Source organism: Buteo buteo, chromosome 2 (assembly GCF_964188355.1).
Source record: "Buteo buteo chromosome 2, bButBut1.hap1.1, whole genome shotgun sequence".
Lineage (NCBI taxonomy): Eukaryota > Metazoa > Chordata > Aves > Accipitriformes > Accipitridae > Buteo > Buteo buteo.
In genome coordinates, this window is record NC_134172.1 from 51,883,403 (window position 1) to 51,911,374 (window position 27,972).

Below are 27,972 nucleotides of genomic sequence, written 5' to 3' on the forward strand. Positions count from 1 at the left end.
CACTACCGAGGCCACACAGTGGAAAGCCTTGCTCAGATGTGGTTACCCATTAGGCTGCTCCAGTCATCAGCTGCATTTCCATGTGGCCAGTTAGAAGAAGGATATTGGATCACCATGGCCAGTTAGTATCAGTAGGGACTATTGAGGTCATTAATAGAGAGCAAAGCTATTAACATCCCTTTTCAAATGAGATCATTTGTTCTCAGGCATGTGATGGGAAGCCCCGATAACCCTTGCCTGCAACTGGAACAAAACACAGGGGACACTGCCATAAATCATGGCAAACCCACATGGCTGTTACAGCTACCATCTGAAAACCAGAGCACTGAATTCACTACGAGCACTAGGAAGGGCTGTTATTTGCTGGTTTAACCCTTCATCTCCTTTTCTCCATGAAGGTGGGGGCCTGTGCACTCTGCTCTTTAGTGACCTGACAGCTGAGTTAGCTAATATACAATGGGATGATGGGTGGTCTGAATATGTTATAACTTCTGTCTTGCAACATGTATCACAGACATATTACAGAGGATTTTGGATCAGACAGACATGCAGGGTACAGAGCAGGGGCCTGTGAAGGAATAGACAGCAAACGTGGGCTGTTTTTCTGCTCTGAAAGCGTCACAGTCCAACAACCAAGTCTGAAACCCTAAAACCTTCTACTGTGCATCCCGTGTCCTTTGCAGGTAGGAAACCAAGAGAGGAGACAGTTGTTACTTATTGTCATGGAAGTTAAATACAGTTCGATTAACAGCTCATGACAGGTGGTAGTTTAAGTGTGCCCCCAGATGAGGACAAAAATGCTTCATAGAGATTGGGTTTACTGTGATGCCCATTAATAAAACCATACTCAGGAGGCAAGCAAGGCTTTAAACTCAGACCAAGTGCTAGCATATGGAAAGAAGATAAAAAAGAAAATACTGTGGTGTCCCACTGGGATTTCCCTCCTAAAAAATGAAAGGTGCAGAGAAAAAATGGGCCCTGGGAGCCCAGCATCCACCAGATGTCACTGATGTTCCTCCCAAAACAAGAGGACCCAGCACCAAGCCAGGTGAGAAAAAAAGAAAAGTGCATCACTGGTGGGTGAGTTCTGTAAAATTCCAGGAATTTTCCTATTTAAATCAACAAACAAACCTGTTTCAACCTCCCTAAAACATTTCCCTTTTTTTTCCCCCCTTCTGTGTAAAGAAGAAGTGCCACTGAACTTTTCCTATTTACAAAGCCTGCTGCTCTCTGCTTACATTACCTGTGTACTCCTGACGTCTCTCACTCTCTGCTATTTCTTCTTCTCAGTGGTTTGAAATGGGACCGTCAGGAAGAGAAAGAGCTCGAGATGAGCTGTTCCCTTATTTCTTTCCCCCGCTGTCTCCATTCAGCCCAAGATTTTACTCACCCCCGAGTACAGTTTGGATGGCAGAGCTGGCAAACAGCATTCCCGTCGGCATATTTCCAGACAAGGGTGTCATTCTCACCCAGAACCCCTGCTGGGCAGGACTTCACACAGTGGGGGCCGTCTATAAAATGGGCACACTTCATGCAATTGTCAGGGCCCTACAAAGAAAAACAGCTTGTTTATAATGCCCTTACATCAGCCTATTCAGGAAGAAATTCAGAAAGTAAATCTAAATGCCTTCTACTGCTGGAAGCTGCCAGCATCATCTGGTTTTATTACCTTGCTACCTCATATTCTTGCAAGTATTTGCTCTTGTAGGATGGACCATACAAAAGGTAGTACCTGATGTTTAAAGCTAATATTTTCTTGAGTTTCAGTGTTGCTGCTTTTTTTCCCCTGCCTTCTGCCTGGTTGGAAAGCTTGCATTTTTCATTTAAAATGGGGCATAATTTAATGACACCTTGATAAGGGGTAAGCTGAAAAGCAGAGGGCCCAGCTGCTGCCTGGTGCAATCTACCATCACACAATTTAAAATGATGGACCTGGACCTGCTGACACCTCCCTGAAGTACTGGCCTCAAATCATCATTTTCCTGGTTTCTCAGCGTAGGTTCTTTCCACTGTTAGGGAGAAGTAGGGCATAATGCAGGCAACTCAAGGTGTCCATGTGGGTTTTTTTACTTTGAAAAGCACTTAGTTTGTGTTTAAAGGCATCGCCTTTGGCCATTTTTGGCAGAACTGTTTTTATTCAGACTATAACACCACCAGGAATGCCCTAAATATTTTCAAGCAGGGGAACCAGCAAATCTGGGTCAAATTCTACTATGAAGAAAAAACGGACCAGATCCATAGTGCCAGTTTCAGTGGGACTACAGTAAGACATGCTATAGGAAGATTATTTTAATTACTGTAATGTCTAAGAGCCACTATAATAGAGTGATTACTGGATGCTGGGCAAATATGGAACAAGGGGGTGGTCACCCCCTGAAGGAGCTTACAAAGTTAATAACATCCCTGAGGCCATGGTGGTCTAAGCTAGAAGGGAGGATGGAAATGCTTCACATTACTGAGCAGTGACTCTTGAGACTGATGATGGGCAGGGGTCGAACCCTCAGTGGCTGCAAGGGATGGTAAGAGGTGTTTAAAGAGTTGGGTTAAGTAGCACAGAGGAGGATCTGTGACGGAAGCAGGAGATTTGATTTCAATTACCAAAAAACAATGAGAATTAGCATTTTACAATTAAGATATGAGTTTGATCTGATTAAAAGAAAAACATTTTGTACCATTGCCAATCTGGACATTTTGTAACAAAAAAGAATATTCTCAAAATTAAAGAAGAACAAAATTCAGGAAGACTCTGGATGACTAGCAAGACTACACTGTATTGACTTCTGTAGAAGGAGCTTTTGTATGGTTTTGGAATAGTTAAACAAGTTTGAAAATCCAATTGTTTTGTTTTGATTGCCTTTCTTTGAACATAATTTACACCTGCAATTACTTTAACATAGGTCTTGACTGTAACCTCATTTGAGGAGGGAACATGGTTTTAAGTAGAAACTGCTTCCTGCATATTTTTTGGTAAACATCTGGTTTTGAACACAAATTTATCATGGCTTTTCAAAAAGGTAAAAAGCTACTGTTTTAATCCTCTATTTTAAACATTTTTTCCCCTCTGAATAAGGAAATTTGATTTGTTCACGCCAACTTGGCAGTTCAGTAGCTACATGTTCCTGAAATATTTGCCAAATTACCTTATCATCACATACATAAGTAAGCCTTTTTTTTTCCTGTAAAAAGACACAAAAAAGAAAGGCCCTACAATGCCTGTGACTGTGGATTACATGTATGATGGGTGACAGAAAAGAAAAGTAACACCCTGAGGTTCCCTCTCCTGTTTCTGCTCCCCTGCCCCAAGATCTTGACTTCTAAGCCCCCCCCATCTCGACTCCATCTCTGAGAAGGGTAAACGAGACCTCAAGATTATCTCAACACAGGAAATATGTATTAATACATGGTCTGAGGCACAGGTTTGCTAAGCTGAATCTGCTCTTACAGGTCCAGTGCAGGTTGCATTGTACGCAGTAGAGTTTTGCACCAGGCACTCAGGATGGCAGGGAAGGCACTTGGAGTCCCTTTCAAACTCTCTTGGCTCTCTGGAAAACAACAAAAAAAAGAGAAATAATTAAACCCCAGCCTGATTAGCGAGTGATAAATTGTGGTCGTCTCTCCTTTTTCTGACTTTTCCAGTTTAAATAGACTGGGATGATGGTACTGAGACAGGAGGAGGTACGGGGGACCCTCCTGGCTACACCAGTAGCACTTGCTCATTGCAACCGGGGGAGGTAAGAGTAAGAGGAATTTGGTTGACGGTGAAACACATGGCACTCCAGATTGCACACTACAAATTAGTTTACCTTCCCTTTTAAGCTAACAACACAGAATATTTGCAACGATTTCCAAAGGCTTTTAAATGGTAGTGATGCAGAGAGATCAGCAGAAACAGTTCAAGTGATTCCAAGGCTCCAAATAATAATTAGGAAAGTTAAACAGCAATGCACTGATAATTAAATTCATGCCCTCCCTACAACACACAATGAATCATTAAAATATGAAGGTTGCGAACAGATGGTTTCAATAGCAATAAAGCTGTTCCACTTCAAGTAATGGTGTTATTAATTAAACTAAATCTACCCATCATCTGATACAAAAAATGCCCAGATCTGCCCTTCAGGTCATAATAGCTGCTGGAGGGAATTCACTTACAAAAAAGACAGCTGCTGAACTGCAAGTTGCTAGAGAAATATAAACATCAGGGACATCAGCACCTTGTCAAGTACTTGCTTAATACTCATGATTTTTTTAAGTCAAACTTGGAAAGATTTATTAAAAAATCCTGTAATTCTCGGTGCTAGATGTGCCTTTCCTGCCTACATCATCTTTTGAATTGACTGAAAAACCCAGCTGCAGTCCTGATGCATGGGCAGCGATATGTTTTCTTCGGCCTGAGTGAGGCTCAAGCAGTAATTTTGCTTGAAATTGCTGCTCCTAGTGCAAAGTTCATTCTCCCTTGGCTGCAACTTTGCAAACTGCAAGGACAAGCCGCTCATTTGAGCAAATGTAAGAGTCCCTTTGCAGTAAGGAAGCCTACTGAGCAGCGAAGCCCTGGCTCCAGGGGTGACTGAGCTCCCGGGGACTGCAAATGGCTCCGGCTCTCACCCGATGTGCTTGACATGACAGGCATAGCTTGGATTTCCACTGGGGCTTTAAGCTCCTTTATTTCTTATGGGAAGGAAGTGTAAGGCTTAGCCTCCTTAGGCCTCCAGAGAGTCTCCTCCTGGGCTTAAGGGGATGTTTTCTCGGCAGTCACCGTGGCAGGAGCAAACTCCTAAGCAATGCTGAACAGGGAAGGAGACCTACCTTAGCTAGGTACCATGCTCACATACACCTCTGCAAAGCCAGTGAAATCCCATGCAACCAGAGACCCTATTTTTTTTTTGCTTTCTTTCTAGCTACAACACATTTTAAAAACCAAAATCCCCAAATCATTGCCAAAACCTCAAGCACCCCTCAGACACCTTACCCTTGCAGGATGTTGCACTGCTTCACGCACTCCTTCTGGCGATCAAAAAACCTGCAGGAGAAGCAGTGGAAGGGTCCTGGGCCCCAGCAACCCACGTCCGAGCACAGGGGGTCACAAACGTGCCTGGCAGCAGCTGGGAGAGAGAGACAAGAAAAGCCATGAACACCAAGGCAGTACAGAGGGCAAACACAGCACTTTCAGTGACTCCATTCTGACCAGCCAGTTTCTCCAACCTGTTCCAAAGCAGACGTGAACGGTCCTGGCAGTGTGGAAGAGGAATAATCATGCTTCTCTTAATTCCCAAACCCTGAAACTAAGAGTGACTTCTGGCCTTTCGAAATAAGAACGAGCTCCTCTGTGACAGCTTAACAGCTGTAAAATAAAGCTAAACCAGTACCAGGCTGAGAAGGTTGGGGTTTTTCAGCCTGGAGAGGAAAAGGCTTTGGGGAGCCTTACTGCAGCCTTTTAATACTTAAAGAGGGCTTATAATGACTTTTTACCAAGGCCTGTAGCAACAGGACAAGGGGCAACTCTTTTAAACTGAAAGAGGGTAGATTTAGATTGGATATAATGAAGAAATAGTCACGATAGGTGGTGAGGCACTATAACAGGTTGCCCAGAGAAGTTGTGGATGCCCATCCCTGGCAGTGTTCAAGGCCAGGTTGGATGGGGCTTTGAGCAACCTGGTCTAGTGGAAGGTGTCCTGGCCCACGGCAGGGGAGTTGGACTAGATGATCTTTGAAGGTCCCTTCCAACCCAAACCATTCTGTGATTCTACAATCAATTTCTAAAATACAACAAATTAATATTCTGCAAAGAAAAATAATTAGATTTTGGCCCAGGGACCACTGCAGTCAACAGCAGCATGGTTGAACAACAGCTTCAACCTTGTCAAAAAAGTCCAATGTTTGTGGTTAGCTTCAGTGTCCTTCAACCTACGTGGCTTCGCTATGCCCTTAGTAGTGAAGCAGCTCCTTCCCATATGCTGGACACCATGAAATCCACACCCTTGGTGGCAAAAAAAATCCCACTTTTCCCTCACCACCTTCATTAAAGCAGTATCACTGATGAATTTTGCAGCCAAGAGAGAAAAAAGCCTTGTTCAAATTACTCTTGTATTTCAGCAGGACCTTCTGCAGGGAGCAAGAAGGCAGCACTGACTTACCACACTCATTTTTATTTCTGTTCTGTATAATCTTTGTTTTCTGGCTCTGAGTTGCAAACAGGCTGCGCCAGTCCATGGTGTCAGCATAGCAGAGGTTCTTGTTCTTCATAATGGCAACATCTCCATCACTTATTTCCTTGAGGGAGCGCAGCCCTAAGGACTGTATTTTCAAGTTAACAACGGCAAGGGAATACTGGCCACTAAAATGGAGATGGACAAAAAGAAAACACACGGAAGAAAGATAATTAGTAAGCAGAGTTTTACTCAGCACGTTTTTCTTTTGATTTTCAAATGTGTATTGCTGTGCACTGAATTTTGTTCAAGCAAGATGCTGCTCAGCCCTCTGAAGTTAATGGCTGGTACATGACATACCTATTGTAAATCAACTGCAATACTCATATCTGGTTTTGCATGGGCTTTTTAAGCTAAAACTGGCAGGCCATGTGCGCTCTGTCAAGTAAATGATGTGCAACAATAGTCATAAGTAGAGCAGCTATTATTTTGTGCTGGTCCACCAAGCCATCCTTCTTCTCAGGGTAAGACCAGGAGGGTGCTGGATGCACTGCCGGTGCCCACACCGCCTGGCAGCCACGGTCTCCATCCCTGACTGCCCAGCTACCTCAAAACCCAAAGTGCTTCTGATCACATCGGAACTTGCCCCATACTGCAAAGAGTGCTCTCTGTCCTGCTTGTGCTTTGAGGCTGGTGAGCAGGCTCAGGGCAGCCCTCCACACGCAGCACAGAGCTGAGGGTCTCATCGACCCAGGGCACATTATCTGCTGCTACAAAGATGCTGCTCTACTCCTCGCAGGGTTTTTCCCATTTTGCATCAGTTTAGGGACACCTGAGTCTCACACTGCTTGTCGCCTTGGTGTGCCCAGACAAGCGCACCTCTAAACACAGTTTCTTTTACAGTTGCTCTGGCACATGAGGTACTTACTGTTGCTTGGTTCTGCCTCGTATAATCTCCAGATTTTCAAAAGCATAGAGATCAGTAGCATTATCAGGCCAGGCCTGAATCAACAAAAATCCTGAAATGAAGAAAAGAAGATTAAAAAAAAACCCCAAACAAAAAAAAAACCCCCGCGGTCATTATTGGCAGCAGAACCTCCTTCTGCACCGGGAGAAGGCGCTTGTGCTTTCCCTATGCTTATCTGAGAATCTCAAAGTGAAACATGACATTTTAGGGAGCAGGGAGATATTTTTAAACCCCATTTTATAAACAGTTTACTTCTTAGCTGAGCACGAGGCCTTAGGAGCGTAAGAGAGGAGTGTGTTGGTGAGCCGCACATCCTGCCACACCGAGCCACCAGTGATGACGGCTCTTGCCAGCAGATACCCTGGCTGAGAGGCTGCTGGCTCCAGTGCTGTGGGAGAAAGACATCGCTCTGTCCCATTTCTGAGCTGCCCTCAGGGAACAGGAAAACTGAACAGAAAGCAGAAACAGAGCAGAACAGACAGCCGCTCGGAGTGGATTTGCTAAGGCAAGCAGATTTCCCTGCTCAGCCGAGGCACTCAGGAGGAGGGGGAGAATTTGGGAAATTGCAGGCTGCTGTATGAAGCTCTGGGATTAGTCATTTCTACCCTGAAGGGAGCCAGACAGGTAAAAGAGAGAAAGAAGAGGGGAATTGGAGTCACGTCTGTGGACCAAGCTCTGATGTTATGCTCATTTTATAATGGGCTGAAGAAAATTACTTTTAATTGATACTTGGTGCAAGACGGCGGCTGAGCACTCCACTGGCTGCTTTGTGCTCGTGGAGATACATTCACCCCAAGGAAAAGCTCTTCAGGCTGGAGAGGGTGTCTCCGTGAGGATGATGCAAGCCACTGAGCACGCTTCCCTAAGGAGCTGCTGAAAGGTTTTCCACAAATAGAAACACACTTGGCTTTTTTTAGCCAGAGTGGCACGCCTCTGCATCACCACATACTTCTTGGGTGGCTGAGGATCTCTTCTGCTTTTACTCTTTGCTAGGGCTGACAGTTCAGCAGAAGGGATAGTCTGGCCAAATCACACACCTTGGATGGGAGACCAGTATGGGTTACGTGGGTGTAATGCTGGCGAGATGCTGCTGACCACCTTTGCGAAGTAGCTCAGAGACAGAAACCGTTCACTTGCATTTCTCTTCATGTGCTTAAAAAATTTCCCTCGTCTCCCTTTGTGGTTTTGGCAGTACCAGTCAGAGAACACCTCAGCTTAAAACTCATTGCTAACCTGATATTTCTTTGACTGTTTTGAAGACATCCAACTTCTTGGGGTCCAAGGGTAGGGTCTTCGTGAAGGCATCACTGAAACAAACAGAATGAGGAATTGGGAAAAGAATGGCTCAGCCTGAATTTCTCCCTAGCCCTTCTCCTCCAGTGCTAAACGACCAGCAGGCAACTCACCCTAGAAATGCAACTGGGAGAATGCTGACATCCCCATTGATCTTGGTACAATTTTTGAAGGAGTCAATGTTTGTGGCATTTATGGAGAGGATCCCTTTAAGTTCACCTATTCCAATACCGTTGCACACTGTTAAAAAGGAGAGACAAAAGTTGGAGGGGGGGGAAGAAGAGTGAAGCCCAATCACATGGAAGGGAATAAACATGGAGATGCCATTAGTCCAGAAAGCACTCCCATATGGTCAAACCTACCACTGTAAGACGAGTTTCATAGATCTTTTGCCTACTTTTGCTTTTCAGAAAGCACCACAGGATAACTTCTTCCTGCCTGCCTGGCTGTGCAGCTCTGGTGCGAGCATCTCTGCACGCAGGCTCTGGCACATGCACTTCTCCCTCTTTGTCCCATTTTCATTTTATTCCTCTTGATGAGATACTGGGAAGGACAAGCGAAGGAGAAGGCTGATGTGCAAGATACACATAACGCACAGTTTATCTGCTGTACTTGTGGTGTATCCCTGTTGGAAAGCATGCTCCACAGCCATGTTTCCTGATCAAACCCCTTGTCAGATCTCCAAACTATCACTGGATATTTATTTTGAATTTGTACTTAATTAAGCTCAGAACTCCATGTACTTTTTCTAATAAGTTACCTATAATCTCAAAGCCTTACTGGTTTATTCCATGCTTTCTATACCTTTGCTGCATAGCCCATCACACTTTTTACACTTCCGAACACCGTTTTCTTCCACTTCGTAAGTATCAGTATTGCACGAGCGAACACAGGAGCCATGGTCTGTCACCACGTAGTTGTCTGGAAAAAACAAGGATACAAAGGTCATTGAAATGCAAGTGGGATGCATTGGGGGCTACACAGGCACTGCAATTCTAGGAAGAAAAAGGGGTTTTGAACTTTTGGCATACTTAGTGAAGTACAGGCATTAATTATTAATTCTCACAAACGTCCTTTGAAGGTAGATAGACATACAGTGCTATCACCATTTTACAGAGAGGAGAACAGTCACAGAAGGATAAAACAACATTGCCAAGGTCAGGCTGTGCAGAAGTGGCATAATCGGGATCAATACACAGCACTTCTCATCCCTCGCCTTCACTCACTCTTTCAGGCTAAGGGTCAGGCAGGGCAATTGTCAACCTCAGAAAGGGATACCCATTCTGTATGGTAAACCCTCTCTTACATTTAAGTCTTGATGAATTGAAAAAACATGGACATGGAACAGCGTGAAAGAAAAAGCAAGTATCTGTAGAGGAAGCAATGATCACAGGCTTTGAGAGGGAGTGTTTAAACCAATGACTTTCTACCAGTCCTAATTAAGAACCAGCTAAGAGTTGATACTGCTTTGGTAATCCATAGGACTGATCCCATATGGCTGTTGTTTTGATGATTCTCATAAGATGTTTTTCTCCCCATCAAGAGAAAAATCTTCAGAAGTCAAAATTTAATGGTTAAAAATCAGGGAAGGTGATGGATGCAGACAGTTTGAAGAGGCTGTCTTCTTTACCAGCTATTCTGTCATTTTTGACACCTGTTGCCAGTTCCCAAGGAAGCTGAAGAGAACAAGAAAGTGCTTTTTCACTTGGCCATAACGCAGAGGGATGACACAGGTCCCTTCCCACCTTGCTCCAACTCCCCACCTCCTCTGCGGATGCAACCTCAAATGAACTTACGTGGACATTCCCTCACACAAGTGGCTCCAAAGCTGTATTTTCCATCAGGGTTGACATCCATCTGATAAGTGGTGGGGTTATACAGGACCAAGGGGGGACACGTATCCTTGCACGTAGCATCATCCCGAAACTTGCGGCATGCCTGCCATTGAACAACAGCACCCATTAAACTACCTTCTCCTTAAAAAAGTGACAATGGTTTTATATGAGCTCTTTAAAAACACTCTGATGGGCTCATCTGTTTCCTGCTTGGCTCTAATGGAAACCCCAAGCAGCTAGAGGGAGGGTCCCTCGCGCTTTGAAGGTGAAAGGTTGCTTCAATCAAGTTTTAACATTTGAAAAAAAAAGAGACAACATGAGGTTTTCTTGTTCTGAACAAGAAACCTTGGCACTCTGGCAGAGAGCTGCTGGGATTCACGTGGGAACAGGAGCGAATCTGCATGCCTTAGACAGAAGAATTTTCCCTACAAGCAGCAACCAGATCAAGAAAAACAGTACTTTTCTTGGCCGCTTTTTAATAACCTAAATCAAATCAAGTCCCTTCCTGCCGATTACTGACTTTTCTGGCTAAATATTAAACTGAAGCCATTATATTTGGCTGCAGGCAATGAACAATTTAGCAGGCATTTATGAAAGACAAGTTGGTTCTTCCAGTCTAATTCTGCATTAAATTAATAATCACTCTCTTCTCCTCTTTTTTCTTCCCTGGCGTTCAAGATGAGAGAGAGTAACTGTCTTCTCTGTGAGCCAGTAAGGGCATCACAGCCACACAATTTATAAGGGGACCAGGAATACAGATAACAACAACAGAACCCAGACTGGATGGTTTCTGCGGCAATTACTCAGGTGTCACTTAATTCAGAATGAAGTGTAGTGCAAACATGGGAAAGAGTTAAAACCACAGCATGCACCAACCCCCTGAAACTCTTGTAGAAAAGCAATGGGATACTTTTTTTCCTAAAAAAGCTCCATTTGCTCCTTCTCCCTCTGCTGCCCCAGGGTCCCCCAAACACTGTGCTTGTGGGGCAAGTGAAAACCAGAAACCTTGATTTCATGTCCGAAGTTCAGTGAAATGCAAACAAAGTGAAGGTCCATCATACCTTATTCCCCTTACAAATTCTTGCTTTAGTAAACCTAGATTATTACTGCTTAGCACTAAGGAGCACAAGGCAAAGCTGTGCTGGCATGGAAAACGACTGCACCGTGGCGGCAGCTGAGGACCTGGGGACCTGCCTATGTGGCGAAGTCACCCTACAGCAAACGCTTAGCTGCCCTGCAACAACTTTGAGTTCACTGGGCTCTCAGAGGCACTCACGCTGAATTGGCATGTGCTAGGAAGGTGCCCCTGCAGAGTCAGTAAAGACCAGCTAAGGGTGTTGTGAAATTCATGTCCTCTTCCCTCCCGCTGACCACCCATGCAGGGAAGCCCCGGAGCACCCTCCACGTCAGCATCTCTCAGAGGCCTTCTCAGATGGAAGAAGGCTAGAGGACATGCAGCTGAAAGCCTGCCTTGCTGTGCCAGGGATTTAAGCAATTATGGCGGTGGTGTAGCATCGTTACCAGGCAGTCGCTCTCCCGAGGCCCCGTGCACCCTGCAGCACACTGGTTGTGGCAGCAGTCGCTGGGCACCTTTCCCCTGCACCGGCCAGAGCACTGCTGGGCACAGATGACTTTTGTTACTGGAAGACACAAGAAAAAAGGAAAAACATCAGGAATGAAGAACATTTAAGCTGTACTTGCTGCAATGAGATCAAGAAATATGGAGAAAAAGTCCGGTGCAAGATCTGTGCTAGATTTTCCCCACGGGATGCATATTCTGTCCTCATATAAGGCCAAAGCTCAGGAGGGCTGAGAGCTGGTGTGGGTGGTGGTGAGAAGGGGTTCTGTTCAGGCCGTAATTCTCTTGGCTCTTGCGAGGTGCTAAGCACTCTGGTCCCAGCCAGCAAACCATGTCCTGCTTAGAAAGAGCATCCAGGTCCCTGTGGCATCAGTGCCTAAACCAAGAAAAACTCTGTGGAGTCATTGCATCTTACAGCTGGGCAATAGAGAAGGATCTTGCTCCATTTTGTTGAGAAAATCTGCTATTATTGGTGCTAGCTTTGGGAAAAACAACACGACGGGAGGACTGCCAGGACTCTGTATTATAATGGGAAGCCGTACATTGTTGGTGTGGTGTTAGGATCCCTTCAATGCACTAAAAATATTTCTGAAATTTGTGTAGAGAGAGGAGACTCACTCAGCAAACCGATTTCATATGCATATTGTATTATTTTTCTTTAGGCTTCAATTCCTCGGCCAAGTTTTATCTTCGTTACTCAACTCCCACAGGGTTTGCACCAGTGCAGCAACCTGGAGGAAGAACTGGCCCTGATTCAGCTTTTTGCAGGGAAGCAAAAACTCCCTGCAACATTTTGTTGAGAAAAAACTCCCTGCAACATTTTGTTGAGAATTGGGAAATTGTCTCCATTTGAATATCAAAGCAGAGAAAACAATAATCAGAACAATTAAAAAAACCCCCAGAAATTAATGGGTAGCATTAAACCCCCAAATGGGATTGTTTGTTCTCTACAAAAAAAAATTACCGATCCACAGAACCTGGCATTAAACTTCGGAGAAACCTGATGGCTAATTTGCTGTATTACAGCACCCTGAGCATTTCTGCTTTGCACTACAGTAACTGTTACCAACTTTGCAGTTGGCAAAATGAGTTACAATATCATCAGGAATTCCTGTAAGTCCGAAACAGATGGTTGTTAATTAACAGAAAATTATTGGAAAATGTAGCCTGCTACAGGGTATATAACTGTGATTTTTTAAAAAATCATATTTCCTATCTTTTTTCATTACACATTTTTGTATCCAAACTGTATTATTTCATTTTTCTTGTAGGCCTTTAAGCAAGATATTGTATTTTCAAGGAAACAGATTATTTCCACAATATGCATAAGCTTCTCTGATAGCAACTCCTTCGTTCAACTAGAAACAGGGGAATAAAAGGAACATTGTTCTACACTAACAGCATTTTGATATCTTTTTTCCATAAGCATCAACCAGGGAGTAAAACAGCTCATCACTTTGATAGCTGTTGACTTGAGCTTCCTGCTGGAAACATATATCATGGCAAACGTTTATATTTCACACAGAATATCCCACGTTTGTTGAAGGAGAAAGATACGTATCATCCCAAACTTTCCCACATATGGAAATGTGGGATACATTTTCAGTTGGCCAGATTCTCAAATGCCTGGAGAGGAGAGCCAGAGCCTGCAAACGGTTTCATTTTATGCACTCGTAGTCATCCTCCTGAAGCCAGCAACAGTTTGTAAATGCTGGAAGCTTGCAGAGCTGAGACCTGAGGTTTTAGAAGCCCCTGGGACAGCTGTGCAGCCTCAACTGCAGGGATCAACCTGGGAAGGGCTTTGTGTGCACAGCCACTGGCCACCTCAAGAGCCAAACTGCAGAGTTGACTGAAAAAAACTAAAGCTTATACTAAATGAGGATAGAAAAGCTCTGTGTTCCTTTTTCCTTAAGCTCTAGAAGCCATACAGATTTGGCCTGATACTTGCAAGCAAGAAACTTAGGTTTAGGTGATTATTTGTAATGGAAAACCAAAGATAGGATGTTGCTTTCATTTGTGTTATGTTTAGATCAGCAGTCTTTCCACTGAACTTTACACAAAACAAAGAATTGGAAACAATGCATTTCCCCACTTACTACAGACAAAGGAAATAATGAAGCAGCAAAAAAGTTGAAATGGTCTTCCTCCTCAACCTTTACTTGAGGAAAAATAAAGCCTTGCAAAATCTCAAGCACTTCTAAATGGGTGTTTCTGTTGCTCTCTTAACATCAGGCAAACATCCTACCTGCAAATTTTTACAGTAAAGCACAGGCAGCCAAACAGAACAACCTCACGATGCCAAGTATCTCCATTTACAAATTAAAAAATGGCTACACATTTTCTAAGAGCCTTCCAAAGATCCTTTGAGTAGTGTGATTACCCACATGAAGGTGACATCTTTTGTGTTTACTAAAGAAAGCCACCGGCATTCCAAAAAGAGGAATTAAAGCCAGCAAAAACTGAGTTATGTTGTTGCTTTTAAGAGTAGAAATTAAACCAAAGTATCATTAACTGGCCTGCAGAGTGGCTCTGTGGGAAACAGCAGGAAGGCACACAATTCACCATGCAGCTACTGTGTTCTATCTTATATGGTAAAATGACTTAAGGAATAAATGTTCTCAAGCGCAGATGGGAGGAAGTTATGGGTGACAAACAAAAGCTTTCAAAGCAGGAGAGAGCTGCAGTCTTTTGCCTCTGGAGGAACAGCACATCTGCAGGGAAATCCAGACCCAAGTCAAACCACCTTGAGGTTCCCCCTCCAGAAATGAAGCTACTTGGGGGGAGCGGGCATGGCCGTCCTCCCCGTGACTGCACTTCTGCAGAGTGGGAAGCAGGCCATGTCCGTCCATGGTGTGCTTCAAGGAGCCCCAGCATAGAGGGATGCAGAGAAGGCCAAGTGTGAAATACGTGTCATCAATTGGTGCTTGGTGTGTTAGTTTTTTGGTAGATAGAAATTTAGTATGTCAGAGCACACAAGATTTCTTAATCTGCAGGCTTACATGTCTGGCAGTTCTGTTCGCCAGGGCCCCAGCAGTGGTCTTCTGTGCAGTTCGGATGGCATTTGGGACCTAAAATGCAAGAGCAGAGTATTATATTCTATAAACATGGACAACAACAACATCATGTGAGTTACAGAAAACAAAGACTTGGGTTTTCCTTCTTGATAAATCAGGGGAGGAAGCACCTATATACCAATGCTCAAAAAGTTTGAGAGCTGGACCTTAATATCCTTATCCTTTGTTCATCTCTGGTTTCCTACGTGCAGTTCTCCACACCTTTGAGCAAGTGAGCGCAATACCCAGCCAGTCTAGCTTACGAAAGAGGCGTATTTTTCCCAGGAACAGGAATCTCAGCTACTGCCCGGCTGGCCCTTCTGCTGAAGTTTGCATGCAATGGCAAGTCACTGCCAGCTTGTGGCCGGGCATGTGCCAGCTGCGCGCTACAGGCCACATGTAAATCAATGTTTCTGAACAACGTGGTTTGAAAAAGAAAACAAACCCAACTGGATTCGCAGACAACTGCCAGCTGCTCTGACCACAAAGTAATTCGACTTGTCTGCTTTGCGCCCTCCTCCCGCCCTTTGCCAAAAATATTCCTCGGCATAGGACTACGCAGCAGATGGACAATCGATGGAGAGGTGGCAGGATGGACAGACACCCTGCCTGACCTTGAAGGTTCAGTGCTGGGCTCTTTCCTAACCATCCCTCCTTACTCTTTTCTTTCTTTTTCTTTCTCTTAATGACAGGCGAAGTCCCAGAGAAACAACTTATTTTAGATTATGGGATTGTTATTAAAACCATAAATGGCTAAGTAGATTAATCTGGAATTCACTGCATTTAAGAGGCATTTCCTACTAGAATGATTCTTCCTGCTAACAACACATGATTCTCCCTCCCCTCCACTGCCCATCAAAAAGCTGAAAAAACGCCAATACTTGTCCAAGAGTTGATTGATTTGGTGCGCGACCAAAGAACTTTTTTTTTTAAAGTTGAAAAGGGAAAGGTTAACATTTCTGTGGTGTTTAGAGCCAAACTCCTCTGCTGACTTGTATCGTTTGCAACCCCTTGATTACGCTAGGGCTCTGCAGAAAAATATGTCAACACAGAAGTTGGCTATTAGCTCTCAGGCAGTTACGCAACTGGAAGAAGATAAAGAAAATATGTTTTTCCGCCAATTTACAGTGCCAGAAATGAAATGCTCAGAAACGAAAATAAACTCTCCTTTACATGAAATGACTGGGGATTTTACAAGGGACTCATAAGGCTGAAGGATTAGCTTGAGCCCACTCAGAGCATATGCTACGCAAACATTTAAATATAAGCTCATCTCCCTCCTGGTCTGAAGCATCAGATTTATCTGCCTGTTTATCATTAATTTTGCAAGGATAATCTGTGCAGCCCAAAACACCAGTGTTTTATGGCACTCAGCTTGGGCCTTAGCACTAAAAAGGCTTCAAGTCCCACAGTAACTCCATGAAGGTACCCATATGGGTTTTCTAGACCAGAGCCTTATATTGTAAACAGGAGACTGTTGGAAAGCAAATGACTGCACATTATTCTGAGCTGTCTTTGAAGAACACATACGTAGGGTACTGTCTGAAACCAAGAGAAGCTTTCCAAAGAACTTCAGTGAGCTATGAGTTAAGGACCTAACCACCATGAAAAACTACATCTTCAGCCAGCAGTGAAGAAATGAAAGGACTTCCCTTGGAACAGGGCTTGGTGGCCCTGCATGCAGGAACTGGTGGACCTGAAACGCACCACATGAAAGATGGGATGTTCGTTCTTCTCTCTGAAATGGGGGAGCGCATAGCATTTTGGTAAGTTAATACTCACAAGAAGACAGATTGCTTGCAAATTCAAGCACCGTGAGAGGCTTCTTGCTCGTGTCAATGATGTCATTCCAAAGAACAGTGTCCATGTTGCACAATTTGGGGTTGTTGCTGATTTTAACACCTCCATTGAGAATTTCTGCCATGGAAGGAAAAAAATTGGTAAGTGAAGCAACCTGCCTAAGTCTTCTGTCTCTGATCTAAAGAAAGGGAAATAAAACACTTATTTCTTCCTCTCAGTCATTCTATGCTGACAGAAAAGGACAATTTGCACGGCACCAGCACTTCTGATGGCACAACTAATGCCAGGCTCAGACTGATGGGTTCTGAAGGGTCAGCTGCTGTTGGATGCCACCAAGGTTGCCACATGTGGCTTTCTGCCTGATGCCAGCTCCAGAGGCCACTGCACTCAGCAGAGATGGCACTGCTGGTGTGCACAGCCAGAGATTGTGTCGTGGTTTAACCCCAGCCAGCAGCTAAGCACTATGCAGCCGCTCACTCACTCCCCCCTACCCAGTGGGATGGGGGAGAAAATCAGAAGGAGAAAGGTAAAACTCTACGGTTGAGATAAGAACAGTTTAATAGAACAGAAAGGGAGAAACTAATAATGATAACAATAACAATAATAAAATGACAGTAATAATAAAAGGATTGGAATATACAAAACAAGTGATGCACAATGCAATTGCTCACTACTCGCCAACTGATGCCCAGTTAGTTCCTGAGCAGTGATCCCCCCCAGGCCAACTCGCCCCAGTTTATATACTGGACATGACGTCACATGGTATGGAATACCCCTTTGGCCAAGTTCGGGTCAGGTGCCCTGGCTGTGTCCCCTCCCAACTTCTGGTGCCCCTCCAGCCTTCTTGCTGGCTGGGCATGAGAAGCTGAAAAATCCTTGACTTAGTCTAAACACTACTTAGCAACAACTGAAAACATCAGTGTTATCAACATTCTTCTCATACTGAATCCAAGACATAACACTATTCCAGCTACCAGGAAGACAATTAACTCTATCCCAGCCAAAACAGGACAGACTGTCAGCCAGAGACTGTGTAAGACCCTAACTTACATACCACCAGCTCCCACTGGAATTTAACAGGAAATACTGACGTGTATGTGCTGGAATCAAATAATGCAAAATAACAAGTGGATACTTCTTTGTCATTTTTGGGGACACAAATAAATCTCACCATACTGTTGATGCTTTGGATTTTCTGGATCTTGTTGCAATGGAAAATTATGAACTTTCGTCATCATTTGAAGAAGGCTGGCTAGCAGGAAAGCAAGTAGGAAACTGGGAAACTACATTAAAATCCTTGGTTTTAAAACAGGATTTGATGGCATATGACTTTGAGAGGAGATCTTCAATCAGATCTTGATACCAACAACCTAAAGTTGAAGTTTGCTTTACAGGTGCCTCCACCTCTTGCCCTTGTCTCACCTGATAGCCGTTTCATTGGCAGCTCTCGGAGTCCCTGGGTTTTATTCATGTGATAATTAGATAAAACTGCCAGGGCGTAAGAGTTGTCATACAGCACATTGCCTCGGATGATCTGGAGATTTTCTAGGGGAATGACATCCACCATGTTAAGCGCGATGAGCACGTAGCCTGCAACCTCCTGTATTGTCTGAGAGAACAACAGAAGAAACAAGGTGCTTAATCCATAACACTATTCTACTCTTGATAGAGTCGCTTTCCTTCTCCCACCCTTCCAATCCACTGTCTCTCAATTTTAAGGAATGATAAACCACTTAATCTCATTAAAAAATAAAGAAATCCAAGAACAAGAAGGGACTATGTGGAAAACTTTGCTGTCTAAGCAGGTATAAACTGACCCTTAGAGCAGCTACCAGGGGGTCATTCCAAAGGTCCAGCTTACCCCTGTTCTGTCTGCAAGCAAGGGCAAGTGGAGCTGCCTAGGGGATGCAGGAGAACAGGGCAAGCATGTATGATACGGCAACCAAGTGTGATGCTTCCCCTGAATACTTGCCCAGCCTCCAACAACTGGCAGCACAAAGATGCTATCTGACTGAGGCTTTTACACTCTCTCTTCTGAGCCCCTTTCCTAGTGGATTGTCCAATGCTCAGCAAAGGAAAAGAGCAGGTAACTACCTCTCTCTTAAGCATGGAACAAAACAGGACAACAAGACAAGTGAAGCACTGTTCCTGGATGTAGGTTAATTCCTGCCTTGTACTGAAATCACTATAAATGAGAAACCCTCAGACTATCACTTAGGATATTTTTCTCTTCTATGAAGACCACCAGTGATTTTTCAGCAGACCTGTTATGTTCCTAGGGACACTGGGCTACATGGTCAAGTTGTGCTTGGGAAATAAAAATGGCAATGCCATCATATTTGTAACCCGTATGTCTGAAACATCTCTTTTCTGATGTTCTTGCTTGTTACTATAATTAAATGCTTTTTTTCCCTTTGTTCCCTGAGGAGGAAAGCTCACACAAAGAGATTCCTCCTCTAAATCCAGCCAACTGACCTGTTTATTCAAATCTTCCATACAAGAGCTCTTGATACCAGACATACACCAATGTCAAAAAACTTCTTCCTCTCCTGCTTCTTTCTTTGAAAACATCCTAATCTGATAACTGGGCATGCCAAAATCAATGCATGTAAAAAACCTTCTTTAAAAAATATTAGCTAAAGTGCGATGCTATTGCCACTGGCGGCAGCCTGGCAGCGGGAGAACAGACCCATACCCCTCCCCTGGTCTCTGCTGGTGGGGAACCTCTGAGAAGTGAGGCAATGCATAAGGATGTAATAATATTTGTAAATAAGAAGAAACCCACCTGCATGGCAGCCAGCATAGGTTGGCAGGTGCTTGAAAAGCTATTTCTCAAAGTACCTAATTTAGTATAGTAGGGTTGAGTGTATCCTGCAGCCTACAGGTATGCTGAGACTGTGACCTGCAATTTCTCTGACATCAGCTAGCTATGTTTTTGGATCACCACAGAATTTTACAGGTAGCTGATCCTTTGCACTTTAAAAATGCAGTTAGATTTCTTTAGCAGGGAAAGCCACATTGGCCAAGAATGCTAACCTTCAGGAAAGAAAGGTCACGGTTGTGCTCCACGTATGTAATCTCCAGGTTGCTCAGTACCACCTCGCAGTTGTTGTACATCCTCTGCAGGCTGGTGAAATGGTCTTCCACATGTCCCAGCTGAGTCAGCTTGTTATTTGTCCCTTGACAAACTGGAAGAAAGAAGAAAACTCCATGAAGGAAACAAGAATAAGTACAAGGTAAAAACTTGTTGCCCACCCATCTTTACAAGCACCACCATAAGTGAAGAATCAGCACAGATGTGTAAGAAACAAGAACATTATCTTGCTTGATGATAATGGCAATAGCGTAGGGAGCATGCAACATTTCCCAAGCACAGACATGTACCAGAATTAAGAGCTGGAATAGCCCTCTGTCACTTTCTATTATATACCTCCCCCCTCCCCCCCCCCCCCCCCCCGATGCTTTTATATATAAGTAGCACTAGGTTTTCTGTACCACAAACATAACTCAGCTCCTGAGGACAGGGCACTGATTCTGTGCCATCAAACACTATTGAAAGTGTACCCTGTCAGGTACCGCTGCTCGGTATCACCAAAGGCAAGGTGATTTCCCGGAGGACCCATTTACAATAGTTTGGGAGGCACTGGGTCTCCTTGGAAGCTCCATGGGAGGGAGCAGGGGTTTCCTGCAGGACCCCTCAAGCTACAAGTAGGGTTTCAAGAGCAAACTGAACCTCTAGGGCTCACACATTTCTTGCCACTCTGACATATTGGGAGTATGATAGATTCAGGAGATTTCCCGGCATGTTCAGCTTTGGCACACAAATCCACCTAAACCTGCTTTGCTGGTGGGGAAGGAAGTGGTGCCGCAGAGAACACCACTAAGATTACAAACATTTATAACAGCATGATGGAAAAATTTGTCCCCACCTGAAATTCTATTACTCTGCTTTACCAAACCTAGAGTAACTGACAAAAGTTATCACCAGTACTACATCTGATTGCAATGAAAAAGCAAAATGCAAATGCTTTAAAGAAAAAAAAAAACCCCACACAAGCCCCAGAAACTCTGTAGCCATCCAGTGATCCCCTGGACTATCCCTACATAGCTAAAATTAAAACATCTCTGAGTTATGCTAACACAGAGGAAAAGAGAATGATACAGAAGGCAACACGGTAAAAAAACTTCACAACACCTTCCAGCTGCAGCCCAAGTTTGCTCTTCAGTGGGAGCAAACGGAGGCCCTTATCTCATCATCGCTATGACGCAACCCCAGCCTGACCTCATGGCTTTCCATAACACACTGAAAGAATTGCATTCTTTTAACTTGGAGAAAATACTAAATGAAATTATACTTTTGTAGGGCCATAATTCCTAGAAGCACCAGTCACAAACTGGAACACCATTGTGTGGGGTGCTGTAAAGCAAATAACAAAGACTCTTGACAAAGCTGGGAAGAAGTTTTGGAGCTAGTAACATAAGACAACACCTGTTGAAGATTTACTGGACAACTGATGTTTTATTTGTAGGAAAAATAACTTAATAAGCAGTGATAAAAACACACTTATCAATCGTTAAAACCATTTGCTGAACATATGTTACTTCTCAGTACAGTCATCACCATTAAGGAGCTACAGTGATAACAGATTAAATACTCTTTGTCTGTGTTTAAAGCAAGGTTATTCACTCACATTCCTCAGTTATTTCTCATTATATGTCTAGATAAACATTATGGTGTTTGGGATCAGAGTGGCAACTGCTAGTAAATGGGGACAGTCTAACAGGGGCTGTGATTACACCATCTCAGCCACTTGATACTACATGAGCCTCAAGTGTAGAAAATGACCCTTTTTACATTTGCCTTGAATTCCTGTAACAAACAAATTTCTAAGCAGCATTTTCTGTTCCAGTTTCAAACTTAACTGTTCCAAGGTGTTCATGCTTAAAATCTGCATTTTCTGCCTTCTGCCTCAAGTACAAGGACCATAAATTACTAGTCAGAGTCACAGGAGGGGTCTTATTCTGTGGAGTGGTCACATTTTGAACGCAGAAAGTTAGAAATATTGTCACGTGCTAGTCTGCCCTGGAAAATGTGTTGTTGTTGGGGATGGGGGTGAAGCAGCTTTGAACTGACTGGAAAAGTCAGAGAGTCCTCCCAGAGGTCATCTTGAATTTTAAACAATGTTATTCTCCAACCAAGGAAAAAGTCAGTAATAAAAGATTTTCAGACAGTTCAAAACCTCAGCTCAGATGCTCATTTTAGGCATCTCGGATCTGATCTCTAAAACAGGTGTGATTTTGAAATGCACTCAAATACAATGCAGGAACAGGCGCAGTTTAGAGTGCTCACCGAAATTAAGACATGTAAGTCAGCCTGTTATGGTCTTCAGGGTCTACAAATGGCCTGATGCTCTCACTGCATCTCTGGTGTTAACAGCAGCAAAGATCTGCCCTGGTACTCGAGACAGGCCCTATGCAAAAGCTGCAGTGTTTATGCTACATCTGAACTGAAGAACGGGTGGAAGGAGAAGCCTTCTCTGGTGGCGGCATCCTAGCCACCCATACCCACCATCGACCCCACACAGCTTGGCACTGGTTGGATTGCACAGTCCAGCTTACTGAAACAAGCCCTAGGAGAAACTGCACACACTTGAACATGATTCCCTTGGGATCGGACAAGCACTGGAGCTCTGAACTTGGCTCAGCCATCCCAAAAAACATAGACTTTTTCACTGCTTACTAGGTCAGGGTTGATACAGCAGACGGAGGGCATGGTTACTCTTCTTTTTCTCCTTCTTGCTCTCCCATGGAGCCGCTCAGTGAACCATGCCAAAGAGTTGATCCAAGATACAAATAATGTAGAACAATAAATAAATAAATGGACAGAGGGTATTTTTAGCTCGGGAAAGCTCGCCAGTTTGGTTCGCTGTGGTGCCCCATGAACCGCTGCGTTGGAAACTGCTCTGAGGACAGCAAGGGGGCAGGAGCAAATAACCAGAAGAAGGAGCTCGCCAGCTTGTGAAGCTGCAGAGGGAAAAGCAGACATAATGAGCTCTTAAGAGGCTTCAGGTTGTTCCTCCAGGACCTACTTTCTTCCCCTTTGAGGGGGGAAACTTTGATGGCTCTCTACCAAAGGTGTCTTAAGCCACATGCAAACCCACTTGTCCCTCCAGCAGGCTCATCACATCCTCTACACAGTAAACGGATGTAGGTGAGATGTTAGTTAAGATTCAGAGAGGAAAAGAAAATGGGTTGCTTCTGTTGATATCTCAACAGTATATGTATAGTCATATCAGTATATCAGCCAGACTAACCTATAGGAGCTTTCCCTTTCATGCACAATTTTTTGTTTGCTCAAAGAGATACAGGGCCAAATCCTTGTTTGCTGCAAAGAGATCTAAGTACATCCAAAAAGTGAACTTCATCACAGAATATTTACCAAATGAGAACCTGGGTCATAAGCAGTATATGCTGAGCAAATAAAACCCAAATCAAACAAAACAAGCTAAACCACTGCAGCAGCATCACTGAACTGAGGCAAAGTTGCTGAATAATTTTCTAAATAGACTATTTTGAAAGAAAAGGGAATGGCCTGCTTGCATGTGATGAATAATACCATTCCTGCAATTTCTTTGCTTACGAAAAATGTTCTGAAAAGATACATGCTATAATTATCTGTATATAATACTACAATGTGAATGCCATTCTGGCCAGAGGGAAAAGCACCGACAACGTGGTGCTCCCCTTGCTCTGCAGAGTTTTAAGTGGGATGTGCATGCATGAGTGGATGGACGAATTATATTATGATTTAACCTCTATTGGGCTGACCTATTTGTCCTCCAAAGGACAGGTTTTGACACCACCTACATTCATCATACCCTTTTGTTTCAATGTGTAGAAAAGCCAGCACTATCCAGGTTTAGGAGTCAGTGGTGGGTGTGGATACTTGCGTGGTACTACTGGGGGCTGTGGTAGTATGTACCACATAATATATGTCCCATGTGGACACTTACACCTGGCTGCAGCACATATTAGCTCTAAATCAGAGTAAAAAAACCAGAGAAGTTTCCTGATGAAAATTCAAGGTGAGAACGTCCCTGGCCAGTAGAAAAGCCAAGATCCAGACCTGAACTTCAGGACATGGACTGATCCCTAAAAGACGTGCTCTTATCTGTAATGTTAATATAATAAAAATACAGCCAGTCTGGAAAGTTTTGACACAGAGAGGACGTCCCAGGAGGCTGCCGTCTGCTGCAGCACTGACAGCGGGGCTGCTTGCTGGGAGCGCTGGGCTCTCCTGCCCCAGCCCGGGCGACCCGCTGGAGCCCCAGAGCCCCAGCCACCACCCCTGTGACCTGGAGACAACCCAAAAAGTCTGCAGGGCAGCAGCATGGGATTACCACTGCAAAGCATTTTATTTCTATATGATACTGCTCTTAGCACACATGCTGCACTTCCTAAATGCCAAAGTGATGTTGATCTTGAATCAGTTACAGGATTACCTCAAGAAGCAAACTAAAACCAATGCAGATATTGCTGAAATGAGCCAAAATGTCAGGCGCTGTACAAGACAGCAGCAATCAAAGAGGTGAAGACAGAGGCACACTGTACCGATAGATGCAAACTCACTGAATTTTAGTGCTTATGAAAAGTGCAGGGTTGGCTGCCTTGGATACTAAAATCCTCTCTGTCCACAGACATGCTTGCTCCCCTTCTCTACCTCAAACTTGGCCTTAAAGGAGTATTTCTAGGTGATGCAAATGGGGTCACCCTCTGCAGCCCTCTGCTCCTTGGCCTTTATTTTCTTGTGCAGCCCAAAGAAGTGGAGTGAAACCAAAGCATTTCCTAAATAGCATTTTCCACAAGTGATGGTAGGGAGACAGAAAGCATCCATCCAGCCATAATGCTAAGCGACTATATTCTCCCAAATCCATACAAGCTCAGATTAAACCAAGTGGTCCCTGCAGCAATTGCCCTGATACAAGTGAAATCTGTTTTCATCTTTTTCCCAGAAAATCTCTGATTACTGAAGTCCCAATCCTGTCACACATGTTTGTCCCAGACTTGAGAAAAACCCTGGAGAATACTTTGAAACCAAATTATCACCAATCCCCAAATCATCAGCTGTTTCTGTCCATGCTCAGCCTGTGTTAGTCTCTCTGCAGCTCTGACAGATGCATCAAAATAATAACTCACAAAGGCAATTTCGGAGACACGCAAGTCCACTTCCATGCTTCATATATCACTTATAACTCTATACGCCCTGGCATAATATGCTTGATATACTTTTCCTGCATGTTTTCCAGTCATTACTGACAATAACACAAAACTTGCAGACAAGAGATATTTGCTTAATCTGCCAGCACATTTATAAATATTCCTCTCTCCTCACTTGTTCGCAGTAATTTCACTTTTGATTTTAAGTATTTCATGGAAGAGCAGTACCTTCCTAGGCACTTGGTCCAGATACAAAGCTGCCTCTGAAGGCCAGGGGAGACAATGGCACTTGACGTCCCACCATTGGTGCTGCCCACAACCAATTCACCTTAACCAGCACATGGGGGGAAAAACCTTTCAAGTGAACTGGAATCGTTTTGTAAGAAATACTGCTTGACATGGGTCTGTATGGGTAATCAGACCATCCCAAAACCCTCACACCTCCTGGGTCAGCCCTGCACAACACGTGGGGGATCCTGCCCTGCGCCTCCACGCTCCTCCCTAGGAGAAAAACTGTTTCCCCCTTATGAGGGCTGCCACTGACCTTCACCTAATGGAGCCTCGGAAATTAAATGAAGATCCTCGTGTCATTCAAGGACAAATCTGTACATCAGCTATAAGGGCAGGCCCTGTATATCAGGCTTTTTTTTAACCGACCTCAAAGCACTCCCTTACAGCTATCGAACAGATCCACAAACCCCACCGTGGAATCCAGAAAAGTGCAGCTACTACTGTCAAATGATCAAAACAATGGCATTTAAGCTTACAAGGAAGTACTAGAGCAGACAGGACATTTGTCATCATGACTAACCTAATTTCTGATAGAAAGAAACATGCAATGCTTTCCCTAAAGCAAACAGGGTATGAAATGTCAAGAGGTTGGAAAAAGAAAGCAACATTATGTTATATGTGATTAACCATTTAAATTGAAACACTTCTTAGATTCACCAGTTCCTCAACACTAGAGAGATGTGATAGAGAAATTTTGGTATTACTGGGTTTAGTGTGTTTTACATACTGAGTAAGAATTTCAAGAGGGAGGAAAGTCCATGTGACAAAAAGAAAACCAAATCTGCTGTGATGTGCTGTGGGAAGTTACGAAAACGAAAGGAAAAGCTAGAAAACAGGTGAGGAGTACAAACAGTGCTCGGACACGGGCAGACGTTTTCCCTTGAGAACAGTGGTTGCAAATGCATATGATGCCTAAAAGGTCCAGTTTCAGTTTAATAACAGCAGCATTTGGGCACTGGAAATGCTGCCAGAGAAGATAATAATTATTGCACATATTCAAATACTATAATTTAAAACATTGTGAAAAATAGCCTCATGTGGCTGTACTATGCCCCTCCTCAGACAGTGTGGTTTAGAGCAATGCAGTTACTGAGATTAATTCTGACTTTTAGACACACTGGGAAAAAAACAATGACAGAGCTCTTAAAAATACTTAAATGGAAACCGTAATTGCAAAAGTGACCCAAAACTAGTGCCATGCTGGAGAAAAAGAATATGCCTTAAGGGAAAGCTTTCCCAGATGGTTTCTTATTTCTATTTACTTGACAAAAGCAACTTTTCCAGCTAAAACTAATTTTAAGTTTCCCTTGCTCTGGTTAGGAGTGGAGACCTGCCCTCTGATGGCAAAAGTCATGTCTTGAATTGCGAGGGGTGGAGACAGCATGACAGTTGGATGGCCTGATTGCTGGTGAGTGCCTTCACCTGAAAGAATAAATAATTATATACAAACCAACTTGCTCCTGAATAAAGACCTCTCCAAAGTCAGAGCATTTCTGACAACAAGGGATTCAGCCTTAATAATTCCCTAGGAGGTTTTGTTTTGTTTGTTCCCCCCCCCAATATCATTAAGTAATATTTCTGTTTTTCTTCTCTGTTGCCATTATTTAATTCAGCATGTATCTTCATTAATCCTCCAGATTAAGGCCAGACCAGGATGTGCTGAAATCAGTCTTTCCCCTGGCTTCAATGCAAACTGCATGGGGGATTAAACTCTTCTCTCGCAGCTGCTGGTGTAAATTTGGAGCAACTACAATGACATGGTGGGGTAGCCCAGAGTTTGAGCTTTCCCCTCTAAATGCCTTAGGATGTAACTGTGGGAGTGCTACAGCACAAAACAAGCTTTTCTGTAAGTACCAGCAGAATTGCAAAGAAATGGGAATTGTCACCAATTTTCTACAGTTTGGGAAAAGTTCTAAAGGTGAATAATAAATCATAATTTTTTGAGGGAGTGTTTCTAGCAGGGTATTGAAAGATAACCTGGTTTTACATCAGTTTTCTTCTAATGGCTTTGTCAGTGGTCTGTAAGAAAACACCAAATCACTGCTGAGGATGCCTGCAGATGACACAAACATTGCCTGGGTTCTAAATAACAAAGAGGGACCTGCACAGGCTGGTTTGTATAATTTAGGAAAATAAGCTCTCTGAACAACATTATTTGAACTATAGCCAAAGGCAAGGTCTTACATCAAAGACTGCAGAACACGTACGAGACAGAAAACGGGGTGCTGGGACACAATCACCCTGAAAAGGACTTGGGGATAATAAGAGGTGACCAGCACATCACTTGACGCAACAGAAAACTACAGCCGCTGGGTGCATCAGCGGGAAAATGCTGAGCGAGGCATTAATCACCAGCAGTGCCCTGGCATGCCTGAGAGCGGCAGCCTCTGCATTACAGGGCTTTTCTCTCCTGGCAAAGCAGGTGCCACCGGGCACAGCTCCTGCCCCCAAGGGCCCTGGGATGCTCCACCCGGGCTTCAACCCTTCTCCAAGCTGCATTTTAGCCCATGTCCCCGCCACATGGCCAATGGCTAGTCCAGTATGACTTTGCCTTGAGTTTTGCAGGCTATTTATTGAGAGTGGTGGCTGGAAAGTCAAGCTCCCCGATATGTCCTCACCAGCAGCTGGGGGGCTGCTGCTGGGTTGTTCCTCCCATCGGCATCCTTTGGGGAGGCTGCTATAAAGGAAACCAAGAGCTTGCGTGGGGCTTTCTCTGTTGAGCTGTTGCTCAAGGTTAATGGCCAGGTCTATCGCCAAGTGCAATCACCAATGAAATCAAATAATGAACTGT

At 44.0% G+C, this 27,972-nt stretch overlaps 1 protein-coding gene across 2 annotated transcripts in view; it reads right to left on the reverse strand.

Moving 5' to 3' along the window:
* The window catches only part of EGFR (epidermal growth factor receptor), a 169,360-nt gene that overhangs the window by 33,439 nt on the left and 107,949 nt on the right, over window positions 1-27,972 (reverse strand). For both annotated transcript variants that reach the window (XM_075054644.1, XM_075054636.1), the window contains exons 2-15: window positions 19,710-19,861; window positions 18,096-18,282; window positions 16,656-16,790; window positions 14,820-14,888; window positions 11,763-11,881; window positions 10,203-10,344; window positions 9,211-9,327; window positions 8,520-8,646; window positions 8,347-8,420; window positions 7,075-7,165; window positions 6,135-6,334; window positions 4,970-5,102; window positions 3,443-3,542; window positions 1,391-1,548 (exon numbers count right to left, since the gene is read on the reverse strand). In XM_075054644.1, coding sequence (XP_074910745.1) covers window positions 1,391-1,548; window positions 3,443-3,542; window positions 4,970-5,102; window positions 6,135-6,334; window positions 7,075-7,165; window positions 8,347-8,420; window positions 8,520-8,646; window positions 9,211-9,327; window positions 10,203-10,344; window positions 11,763-11,881; window positions 14,820-14,888; window positions 16,656-16,790; window positions 18,096-18,282; window positions 19,710-19,861 — 1,804 coding nt within the window. The remainder of the gene's footprint in view (window positions 1-1,390; window positions 1,549-3,442; window positions 3,543-4,969; window positions 5,103-6,134; window positions 6,335-7,074; window positions 7,166-8,346; window positions 8,421-8,519; window positions 8,647-9,210; window positions 9,328-10,202; window positions 10,345-11,762; window positions 11,882-14,819; window positions 14,889-16,655; window positions 16,791-18,095; window positions 18,283-19,709; window positions 19,862-27,972) is intronic.